We start from the raw sequence: 12,814 nt of genomic DNA, 5'->3' as shown, positions 1-12,814 counted from the left end.
CTTTTACAGTGTGATTATTTATAGCTTAGAATTAAGAAACACATTACTTAAAACAGAGGTAAAATCTTTATTTGAAATTTTTATCAATTTCTTTAAATGTCTCAAATATTGTGACCAGTGTTGAGGCCATATGTACAAACGTGTGTTTGTCCAGCACCGCATCTGAGATCAGATGTGGTGCAGCTGAACAGGACCTTTGTGCACACATGGAGGTCTGCTGAGATGAGGACTTACAGTAAAGTGCTCTGTATGGCCCCAGTGCTCTAGTCCAGCTCAGAAATCCCTGGGCAAGAACTGTCATCCTCCACTGGTCAGCATCACTCTCCTGTTTGTTTGTTTTTTCTTTTCATATATTATTATGGTCAAAGATGAGCAACTCACCCATGGTTCATGGAAACTGTAACTATTATTTTGTATGCAAGAAACAGGCCTCAGATTCCACATGGTCACATAATGGAATGGGATTACTGAAGAAAACCTCCTGTCATCTGCAGACACTGTGATGCGCTGAGAGGCTGATGGAGAGAGAGAGGGAGAGTGACAATTACAGAACTAAACCAATTGCTTTGATGTTCTAAACTCTTTCAGGCTGTGTGTGTGTGTTTATATAAAGCCCTAGTTTATAAAAATGTCTTCAAATCTTTTCCACCATTTACAACAGGACCATAAACTGCCGTACAAAGAGTCTGTTAAACTTTGTGCAGCTGCTGCAGCCTCTGCCACAAGGCCTTCACTGCCTGAAAAGTCCCCTGCCCTGAGAGAAAGCACACTGTGAGCTTCATTTACCCATAGTGTGCCTTATGAAAAGAAGAGTACAAAGATACAGTTCCTGTTGCAAAAGTGAAACGAGGAGGCTTTGCAAGAGAGGCACTTCCAGAAATGTACACTGAGGTCAGACAGCCTTATGACCGGCTTGCAAAAGTGACTTATTTCACGCTGACAACCAATATGTGGTAAGAGGGACATGCGATCCATATATGAGTTTGAAGACTGTAAGATGAAACCTGCATATCTCCAAGCCAGCTACTTTCCCCAAGATCACACTGCAGAGCTTATAGCTGAAGCCCTGCAGGATAACCTTACAAACCTGAAGCTCAATGAAAAGGGGCTGGTTGGTATAACAACCAACAATGGAAGCAACACTACCAAAGCACTGGAACTGAAAAAGTGGCTGAGAATGCACTGACTTCATCTGACCATCAGTAAGTGCAACCTGTTCTGTACTGATTGGGGAAAACTATGCTGCATTCCATTTGAAGTCGGGACTTTGGATGTTCCCAGTCAAAAATTTCAACTGGAAAGAACCAAGTGTTCTGGTCAGTTGCCTAATTCCAAGTTTCCTGCCTTAAAACACACTCTAGTTTCTTCGACAGGTTCAGGTTATTTCATTTGCCCTTTGTTTAGAACGTTTTTTGAGACATGAAATGTCCTTTCCTCTGATCCTTCATATGAAGCCTCTAATAACCAAGTTCTGATAAAGAACCATGTTGGTCCATAAAAGTCTTCGCTCATGGCTCCTCCAGCAGCCTTCTCAATCCTCACTCCTCAAAACAAAAATATAAATGCTTTGGAACATTCTTTATGATGCCAGACTAGAATGACCTCTAGGTCAAACGAGGGCAGAAGAGCAAGGAATGATACAATAAGGGAACTGGGATTTATTCTGTTATGTAACATGGGATTCTGTCAGGTTTGCCCGGCTGCACCTTTCTCTCTTCCTTTTCCTCACTCTAGTTTTGCTTCTTTACCCTAATTACACTATCTGACACACCTGTCCTACTTCCCCAGATCATCACCAGCTGCACCTGATTAGTTTCCTCCCTACTTATACCCTGCTCACCATTCACTCCTTTGCCAGATCAATCCCTATTTTTCAGGCCCCCTTTGCTGGTTATTTGCTCTAGTTCTTCAGTTATGTGAAGTCTTGTCCTATAAGTTTTACCCCTTGCTCCTGTGCTCCTTCCTTTGTCTACAGACCTCTCCTCTGATCCTGGAACCACTCAACCCAACCAGTCTCCTCCATACAGGTCGATGCATAGTCTCCATTAACTGTCTATGCATGCTCCGGTCTCCTCAACCATCATCACTTCAACCACGGCCAGTTCAGGAATGACCTCAGCATCCGCAGCCCAGTCTGTAACCATCCATCACACCATTGACTGTTTTTCTCTGCCACAGATCGACACCCAGTTACTCCATACCATTCAGCACCTGTCTGTTTATTGCACTTTACGTTACACTGTAAATAAACCTATCACTGCTTGCACCGAAGTCAGCTACCTGTGTCCGTCTTTATTGCTCGTTCATTGCTGTGTTCGAGCTATCATAACAGATTCACTGAAACCTGGGAATCATTATTCTAGAAAAAAACATTTTAAATGAAACATTTTAAGGAAGATATATTGTTAATACCATTGCATGTGAATTGATATGCAGACATGAAATGCAACATGTATTGTTTTTAGAAAAAAAACATTTGCATTGGATCCTCTTGTGCAATATTGATATTATGATAATTTATATGAATATCTTTCAGATTCTGTGTTGCTCTTTTTAATAATTTTAAGTTTTCATTTTGAGTCATATTTTTATCTCAATTGTACTAAGAGATTGTAATAATGACACACACACACTGTAAATCCTGAATGTGATTATGTGTGAGTTTAACAACCTTGTTGAAAAATGAGGTTATGTTTCATGGGAGTAACATATGGGTCCTGACGTCATGGGTGTTTAGCTGGTAGTTTGACTGTGTTCATGCATGATAGATTTTAGGAAAAAAAGAAAATTGGTTTTAGTCTTTTTTTTCATGGGGCAGCAGAAAATGTCATACTGTAATGATGGAAACATTTCTTAACCTTGAAAATGTATAGTGTCCTGAGAATATCAACTTAGCTTTCTTTTGTGTAACTTGGCAAGTAAATGTAACAGAAGAGAGCAACAGGGAGAATAGCTTTTGGCAATGTGTGCACAGCGTTGTCCATTAGGAGATTGATTCTTAACCCAGAGCAACTAGACGAGGGCATGGCTGAGGATGCCTGAATGCAGGAGGAATGACTCAAAAGGAGAAAAATGCCTTTTCTGTTTTCTTGTCAATACAAACAGCATTATCTCATCTTTGGTTCCCTCTCCGCCAAGTCCTCTCTCAGTGGAGACCAGACATCTGCTGTCATCTGTCAATCAAGCCCCAACTGACAGTGACCTTGAAGATCCTGAATTAACTTTGCATTTTCTAGTTGCTTCCATTACTGATTTCCCTGGCAAATGGCTTGAAAAATAAAATGCCATGCTACATACATTCACATTGACTGGCTCTCAGATAAGTTGATTTATTAGGTTTGCGTATGAGGCGTTGCACTAGAGATGTTCATAGTGTTTTTACTACAGATTCCTGGTGCACCCTGATTTATCTAAGCTATTGTTTGCATCAGAATACTTTTACGTTGTATGTGAACATATTTTTTACTGATATTTAACAGTTTATATTGTACATAATCATACTATTAACATCCAGTCAGATGACAGCAATCTATTAATTTCCTTTTATAGAAATAAATGTAAATGTTTTAAAACACCTGCTTCATAATCTATGTCACCAAATGTACTGTTTGTGTTAAATCAGGCCGTCTTTGTTTTGCAAACAGTAAGCACAAAGCTTGTTTTTGTTGCAGTGCTACAAGATGAGAAATGCTTGACTGCAGGGCATTGTCATTTACCAGCACCCGCTATTTCATGCAAAAGTATGTCAGCATGATTTGTGCTGTCTACTGATACTTCTGGAAGTTTGCTCGCTGCCAGATTATTGAAGAAATCTCTTTTGTCAGCTATCAAATTTGTTTCTAAGTGCAAGTTGAACAAATGAGGGAATTATATGTAATCAACAATATGTGTATTTGTTGTTTTCATATAGGTATTTGCAGATGGGGGAGGTGAGTGGAAAACAGGGTAGAGGTGTGTGTGTGTGTGTGTGTGTGTGTGTGTGTGTGTGTGTGTGTGTGTTTGCTGTCTAACTTAATCTGTACAAGCTCATGTTTCTGTCGGAGTTAGCGTAAGCCTGCAGTGAGCTATGTCAGAGACCAAATGCCACTTTCAGGGACCAAAATCACTTTTTATTCCTGTGTTTCATATGTAGAATTCACAGAGACAAATCGCAGAGTGAGGTTGTTACTGTATAAATGGATGTCAGGGAGGGAGATGAAGAAAAATATTTACTAGAGATAATCACAGCAGGGAAGACTACAAAATATGCTAATACGCTGCATGTGTGGATGTGCGGATGCATGTAACAGGGAGGTAGCACATGGCTGATGCTGTTCCTCTCAAGGAAACAGAACTGTCACAATCTGTACCTTAAGCTCTCTCTCTCTCTCCCTTTCCCTCTGGCACTGTCTGTTTCAGGAGAGCAGTCAAAATGATTGAGGTTTTTTTAGAGGGGCAATGCTATAAAATAACAAAACTGTAGTCAATGCTACCCACCTCTCTCACACATTTCCGTTCTTTTACCCAGACAGGTTCATTCTCACACATCACAGCTTCTATACCTCCTTCCCTTGCTCTTTTAATGCTCTCTCTCTCTATCTCATGAATGTCACCTCTACTGATGGTGGCTGCTGGAATTCACACACACACACTCGCTGACTTTGGATGGGAGGAGGAGGAGGGAGAGGGGGTGCAGTGAGGACTGTGGGAAAGGAGCATGCAATCGGAGGCAGAAGAGGAATCTTTGTCTGTCTGTGTCCATGTCTCAGCTCTGCTCTTGGCTTCATTTCCACAAAGGCCGTCAACGTCCCGCCTGCTCCTCTACCTCTGGATTTAAGTCGGCTGGATTACCGCTTGGACTGTCAGCTCATTATTCCATGCAGCCACGTTTAAATGGAGGGCAAAGTTGGACCTCAGTGGATTGCACAAATGGTGACAAACTGTGTGATTTTTCTTGCGCTTTTAAGACATTCCTAGCAGTCATAATGCTTTCAATTGTCTTTTGTAAAAGTGTTTTTATATGTAAAATATTTTGAGCTCCTCCTATTTGGTATTGTCTATTTAAAATAGGTTAGTTATTTTGCAGTATACTATTTTAAACTTGGCTATTGAGGTGCACTTTGATGAGAAAGATGAGTGGGGAAGAGGGGTAGAACTATTTTCATTTCAAAAGTCAGTCATTCTAACAGTGGACTTTATTATTTTTAAGAGGGAAAATGTGACTGTTGCATTTTTCATGTGTTTTGTTAGTCAGATTTTTATTTTTGTGGTTTATTTTTTGAGTGGAGCCTTTATGTTAGGCTGCAGGTGAACTTGAACCTTTTCCAGTTCTTCTCTCTCCAAGGAAACGCTCAAACTAAACTATTCCCTTAACCCACTTAGACGCCCAAACTCCCCTGTGGGGGCTCCTCTAAAACCCCCATCCTACTTTAGTTTTGTTGAGGAAAGCAAAAGCCACAGCATCTGAGGGGGGTACTAGGAAAGAAGACACCCCCCTCCCAAAGGTGAGAGGGGGGGAAAATGGCAGCTCTCGCCAGCTCTCTCATTAGACAGAAACGGGCAGTCAAAGACAAACAAACCAACCGACCGGTAGCCAGCAAGCGCAAGCCCTGCCCTAAGAGCAACAAGTCCTTGTGCCAGAAACAGATCCTGGTCTTGATCTCCAAAGTACGACTATGTGGGGGTCGAAAATGGCGAAATGACAAAAGACCAGGTGAGTCACAGCTATTGTTTTCATTTTCTCTGCTTGGTTCTTTTCTCACTCAATATGCAGTATTTGGCTGGAAATGAAAGCTGAACAAAGGTGCACAAAATGTTTATAAAATAATTTATAATGAAGCAAATTTGTTTTACAATTAATTGAGTACAAAATTCAAATATTTTATAACATTCAATAACTCATTTTGTTATGTCAGGTTATCAAATTAAATATATTTTATGTCCGTATACAGCCACTTTTTTACTTTAATCTATTTTTGTTGATCAAAAACCTGCCAGAGTGCCCTCTCACATTATTCAGCTCTTATGATCTGTGGGGAAAAAAACAGAGCATTTGAAACTGCAGACCGACACTGCATCTACATTTTCATCTTGAACAAGGAATCACCCAGTATGACAGATACAGTAGTTGTTATGCACATATAAACCATCTACCACAGCTTCACAGTTAAAAGTTATCAATTTAATATCTGTTATTGTCATAGCTCATAAAACCTAATAGTTTCATATTCGTGTTTGTTTTTAGGGAAGCCACCTCTTGAAGCTTCACCTGTTTGACACACTGACTAATGGTAGCTACTGCATTCAGCCTGGCACAGTAAAAATAAAACAAGTAGTAGAACAAATGCAAACGTCAGCTTAACCTCTAGAGTCCCTGCGTCCTCATATGAGGACCGCACAGCTTGGGTTTCCGAAACTCAGGACTCTAGAGGTTATATCACTTTCTATACTTGTAAAACTTTGGCATTCCCAAACAGAAACCCACAAGAACAATATATTTTGTAATTAGCTAAAAACCATCATTGCAGTGTTATGCTCTAAACACCCCATCTAGTTTTATGTAGGTGTTGGATTTCAGTGCAAATCAACTGTACACATTTTTCCCCTGTGGCATAGATTTTATAATTACTAATCAACATGGACACACTGCATACTACCATAACAAGCAGTTCTCTCATGTCAAGGGAAAAAGCTGGTTTACATACATGACAATGCTATGTGCATCTTTAGCATTGTCATGTATGTAAACCAGTTTGTGTAGGTTTCTGTTTTGAATTTAATAATTGAAATTATGCAGCATCCACTGAGTGACACACATCTACACTAACATAATCACACAGGCTCAAAATGGGGCTGAAAGTGTAAAATAATTTGGTTGATTAAGATTTCATTAGGGAAATTAATTGAGAAAGCTGAGATGTAATACTTTTACAAAATTTATAATGAGCATGTGCACTCACCAGCCACTTTATTAGGTATCCCTGTTCTATTGTATGCACTCTAATACAACACTTCCGCCTTAACATCTGTGTTTATGAAGGTCAAAATGTTTCAGTTTTTGGTAAAATTGTCATAAATGTTTATATTCAATCATGTGTTTATGATTGAGGTAATAGTTAAAGGTGGTGCTGTACTGGACTAAATTATATTCAGAGGAGTTCCTAATATTCTGACCCTCTCAAGTGTGTAGCTGGGGAGGACAAAATATACAAACACCTTCAAATATAATGTAATGAGAATAATGGGTGATGAGCAGAGATTTGTGCTTGATGACGACTGTCATTTTCTGGTCATATAAGCCAACTAAGCTTCAAACAGCAATGTATTTCAAATACTGGAGTCCACCTGATGGCCAAAAGACTGGTGTGGTGTAGAAATGTCAAATGTCAAAGCCTGATCACCTGAGTATAACTGTTATGTATTAACAGGCTTGCTTGCTGACATTTGTGGCATTGTTAGGTATTAACAAGGAATTCTTGGTTGTGGCTCATTATATTTAAAGCAGCCATTAGATGGGGAATAGATCCCACCCATTCATCCATTTTAGTGGTACAGCAGAAACAACATCTCTGTGCTGCTAATAAAACACCCTGACCTGACTTAGCAAATGTGACATAACAATAACATACTGTAATAATGCAGCATTATTTCTTAGAAAAGGTGCAATGGAATTATTACAGTGCATGTGTTTTATATAGCCTGGACAATGCCTTTTTTAAATGAAACTGGGAATAAGTTGTTTACATAATGATACCAAATGCTTCTCTGGTGTTGCAGTGACAAAGGGGTTGGTTATGAACATGAATAAATGCAGATGGTTTCATGAGATGGTGATCAGTGAACTATATAACTATAAGGCTCCACGTGACATGGATTAGCTTTTGGGGTTTGTCATGATATTGTGAATGTTTATGCTGTGCATGTGTACGTCAGTGCATCACTACATGCAACCATGTGCTATATAGTTCAACAGCAGCATTAGTGCATTTTACAGAAAGTTGTTTCTGTTATTTAGCCTGGCCTCATAAATATAAATGTGGTGCACAAGATAATCAAAAAACCTTATGTAAAACAATGTAATTCAACAACAGCATAAACTCTATCTTCCAAAATGATAATAAAGTTTAATCAAGACCTCTGTGAAACAGTTTGAACACAAATGTAACATCTTCACCTTCATGAGGGAGGATTTACTGCAGCACTGTTGTATTACACTACATTAATTTTAGCTTGGTTTGTCTAATAAACTGCCAGCTGTATTACTGTAAGTGTATATTAGGTAACATTATAAGCACCACACATTTAACATCTATAGTAACAGGTTTTCCGTTTGGCAAATAACTACAAGACAAAAATGCTGTGAACAAGAAGTCTTAATTGGGAAACCCTCACAGAGTGCAGTCAGGTTAAACCTGTTATCCTGAACAACCATGTTACCTTACAAAGAAGCCTAACATGAGCCAACAACTTGACATTATAACTACAACAGCAGTGATTAACATGTCATTAAGCTTATTTCAGGATAACTTGTATAACCCAAACCTTTCCTTCTACTGAAAACAGTTGTCATCATGCCGTGGTGGGTAAACCATTTTTCGAACATCACATTCATTATCCATCCTGGAGATATACACTACAAACATGTACATCTGTAAGTTCATTTTAAATTACACACAGCTACATATAGTAGTGAATGCTTCAACTATGTTGTGACATCCACTTTAGTGTTCAGTCTGAGCACAGACAGGACAGAAACTGATTCATTTGCAATGTTTATATTACCTGCTGATCACTGCTAGCTAGCATTAGCTCCCAAACCGAGAGCTGAGATCAGTGTGCAGTGTCATTTTTACATCTGTTGCTTTTGTCAATGAGATCTCTATGTCTACTACAAATTAGCTACAATCCACGAAGGTTATCCATTCTGAATTACCACAGTCAGTAAAGTGAGCAACTTTTTAGCCAAATAAAACAAAAATATATGCAGGTAAACACAGTGCGTACCTCCAAAAATTGAATGTCTCAACATTCTACACAGCCTGACATTCTCTGTGTTCAATAGAAATTATTATTGAGGCCAGGATAAGTCTGGAGTCAGCTAGATACAAGCTGTGAGTCAAGTCAGAAGTCTATTTATGTGGGACCCCAGTTGCCAACCTGAGTGCCTATCTTTGATGTGGACATAATAATTTGTCATTTGCAAGTTAATACCATGTTTCCAGGAAGTACATTTATACATTTAGTCTGCACAGCTCAGGTATCACAGGATCCTGTAGATTCTCTACTAGCGCTGGTTTTGGAGAGGAGGAGTTTTACTTGCCTGTCAGATTACCTTAGCATCACAGCAGCACACCTAAGCTATATTTACTATTGCCATAAAGCAACAGGCTACTGAAATGATAGGATGAGCATAACCCCTCCCGTTTATACACATGGCTGGCACAAATCTCAGACTGGATGAGATCCATGACAAACCACAGCATCTACCTGACTCTACCTGCATCTCTTCTCTTCAGCACCCTCCTCTAGGTGTCCTGTCCAGGTCCTTACTATGCAAGAAACCCCTTTAATAGCTGTTATGACCAGTGAATAAACTCTCACACTACAATCAATGTCAGTGATTGACACTACTGCTCTCTTTTCAGATCAACTCATTAATGTAATCACCCTTAGTTGTTCAAGGTGGAATCTGACTTGAAAAAGCATGGATGTCAAACGGCCTGCCCCTGTATATCACAGTTAGAGTACATAGTCTAAACACACACGCATATGCGGCCTGTGTTTAAATTCAAAATGAATCAGATGTGATACCAAAAAAGTTCTCTGGACCTTGTATGCATTAAAAATTGCAATACTATTAGCTGAGCTATTAGAATCTAATGCATGCAAATATACAGTAGTGCACACCTAGATGTCTTGTCACATTGAGTGGGCTGTTTGGCATGGAGGTGCACCATAGTATGTTGTAGGAGTAAGCATCCGAGGGGCCAGTTGACAGTTGGAGAACAAATGTAGGCCCTGGATGGCAGGCAGCAGACCGGGTTACAAGGAGAGATCCAGCAGAGGATAGCATTAAGCTGACCCCAAGAGATCAGGGCTGCAAACTCGCTTACTCAACAACACCTGATCAGACAATGCAGTGCTAGGTAGCTTCTCATTCGAACTTGATGATGACAGGAGTCATAGAAAGAGAGAGACAGAGGGTGAGTCTGCAAGCTTAAAGAGAAAAGTAACGATATTACTTATGTCAGAAAATTGTTGGGAAAGGTGTGGGTGGGTTGCAATGACTGTGGGTGGACACAGATAAACAGGTAATCAAAAAAGCATGGGAAAAGTGGGGAGAGATAGCAGTGGAGATTAAGGGGAAGGTGGGTGGGACTGAAAAGGGTTGTGAATCAGGCTGTCATAGAGGCAGCATGTGGAGAAGAAGATGAGATGGGAAACCATGGGGCTAGTTATTAAGCATCACTGTAAAACAGCTTCCCTCAAACATGAAGTTCTTCTCTTGTTTAACAATCTGTCTAGAAAGTAGGATCTCATTAATTGAAAGCTATTTCAGAAATGGTGTCTTGGTTGTTAAAGTTGGGTGGATGTGACAGGTCAGTGACTGGTCTATTGCTTACAGATGAATAAACAATGATATCCACTGGAAATAATGTTTACAATCTACTAATTTGCCCTGCCAGAAACCGTTTGAGTGTATTTTGAGCACAGGAGTGTTCTCGTGGTGGTCTGAGCAAGTGAAAGACTTCATCACCTGAGACTTGCATTAAGTTTGCATCTTTATAGTTTCCAGCTCTTGCAGACTCTTGCATCCAGTCACTTACAGGTGGTGTCACTAAAGTCTGAGGGTTCAAGGGCTTGAGACCTTTGGAATTGGGCCTTTGTCTGCATCAAGACAAGTAAAGTAACAGATAGTGATCGATGGCTTATGAGGTCATCCCACTAATGTCTGGGGGTTTTCAACATTAAACTACACTTGCTTCATCAGAGGGATCAAAGATATCTAGTACCAAATGTGTCTCAGTTATGTACCCATCAGATTAAACCACAATGAAAAAACAAAGTTTTGGATTCCAGTCGCTGAGAGTTTTTTACATAACACAAAATCTGTTAGAGATTAAGAGATTTATTTATATATTTACTTTAATTTACAAGGTTTATCTAACTTTATGTGCCTGGGTTAGAGAAACTCCATAAACACTCAGTAAATAAAGTTAGTTTCTATTTTGTAGTTTTACTGCAGAAGTTGGCTTGTGAAAAATATTCAGCCGTAAAGAGACTGTTGACAATGGCTTTAAGTCTTATGCAAAATGAGGGGGTGGCGCAATTGTGTAAAAAAACACTTTTGTTTCCTGTCCTCCTGAAGATACCACCTTAATCTCCCACACATACTAGCCAAATTGAATCTGTGGGTGTTTTGATTAAAGCTGACGAGAACAGATTAAATTTACTTCTAAAAAGAGAAAGATTGAGGATGGAGGACAGCTAGAGACGTAATGATGAGAAGACAGAGAATGTGAGAAGAAGAGGAGGAGGTCGACATCCTTTAGTGCGCTGGCAGCTGCTGTTCCTGCACTCTCTCTGCTTCATACCTTCAAAAAGCACATCCAACTGCTGGATTCATTTCTGAATCAGAAAACAGAAAGTGACAGTGTCTAATCTAGTGGAGAATTGACTCAAGAGCATTTGAGCACTTCTTTTTCAAGATAAGGTATAGCAGTGTTGGGTTGTGCTGACTCACTATGTGAATGTTACTCACTGTGAATGTTACACGAACTTCAAAATATCCATGACAATATCTACACCTTGAATTATATTTAATGAACATGTTTGTGTAGTGTAATATTTATTTCTATTTCTATTTAGAGCATCATTTAAAAATGATCTTCCTGTAAATCTGTTATGTTTGATGAAACAGTTTTTCTTGCTTGCTTTGAAGCAGCCATCAATTGAAACTCCACATTTTCAAAACAGTTAACACAGATGCCTAAACAGTATCACTGTTAGGGTTTAGTCCCCCTCACCAGGAGGGTGATGGAGAACTGGGGTTGGACTCAAGATGGCTGACCCAGGTGCTAGTACAAAAAAGGTGGTTTAATGGAATAAAAACAACAAAGTGACAACATAACAAGGTCCATAATACATACAACCAAGGAAGGGCAGTGATGACTAAGGAGACCAGGATGGTAAACACACAAACTAATGACAGGAACTAGGATAGCAAAGGATGGGAACGGACAGGTGAACAAAAAGAACCAACGTAAACAATGCAATCCACAGCACAGAGACTGTCAGCGTGGAAAACAAAGCACGTATTTCTGTGTTGCTAATCGCATAATTAGCGTGATAAGGTTTTGATTTGATTTGATTTGATTTATTCTTTCAAGCATGTAAAAACAGTTGATATGACAACACACATAATTTTACACATATCCAACAAATGCGAATCCAATAACAATTTGCTTATACCTAGTACATGCTTGAATGGAGTAGGAAGAAGTCAGACTTATCCAGTCCTACCCCATGACATCATCTTACCATCATTGGTTTGCAAGCAGTAAATAATTATAGATAATTCTCTTCTACACCACACAAGTAATATACTAAAGAATTATAACAGAGTGTTAACATTCTTACATAATTACATTCTTAAATAATTATCATCTACACCACACAAGTAATATACTAAAGAATTATTACAAAGTGTTAACATTCATACACCACACCCACAATGTTCCATCTAATTAATCATTAAGCCTGTTCTTGCATATATCTTGATTGACACATACCTTTATATTTATGTTTAAACTCATCAATTCTATTACTATTTTTT

At 39.1% G+C, this 12,814-nt stretch overlaps 1 protein-coding gene across 1 annotated transcript in view; it reads left to right on the top strand.

The window, feature by feature from the left end:
• The first annotated feature begins 4,704 nt into the window (after positions 1–4,704).
• Positions 4,705–12,814, top strand: part of fgf11b (fibroblast growth factor 11b) — a 42,993-nt gene continuing 34,883 nt past the window's right edge. The window contains exon 1 of the mRNA XM_020598998.1: positions 4,705–5,692. Coding sequence (XP_020454654.1) covers positions 5,500–5,692 — 193 coding nt within the window. The 5' untranslated portion in view covers positions 4,705–5,499. The remainder of the gene's footprint in view (positions 5,693–12,814) is intronic.

Source organism: Monopterus albus, unplaced genomic scaffold (genome assembly GCF_001952655.1).
Source record: "Monopterus albus unplaced genomic scaffold, M_albus_1.0 scaffold39.1, whole genome shotgun sequence".
Lineage (NCBI taxonomy): Eukaryota > Metazoa > Chordata > Actinopteri > Synbranchiformes > Synbranchidae > Monopterus > Monopterus albus.
This window is presented reverse-complemented; position numbering and strand designations above follow the sequence as displayed.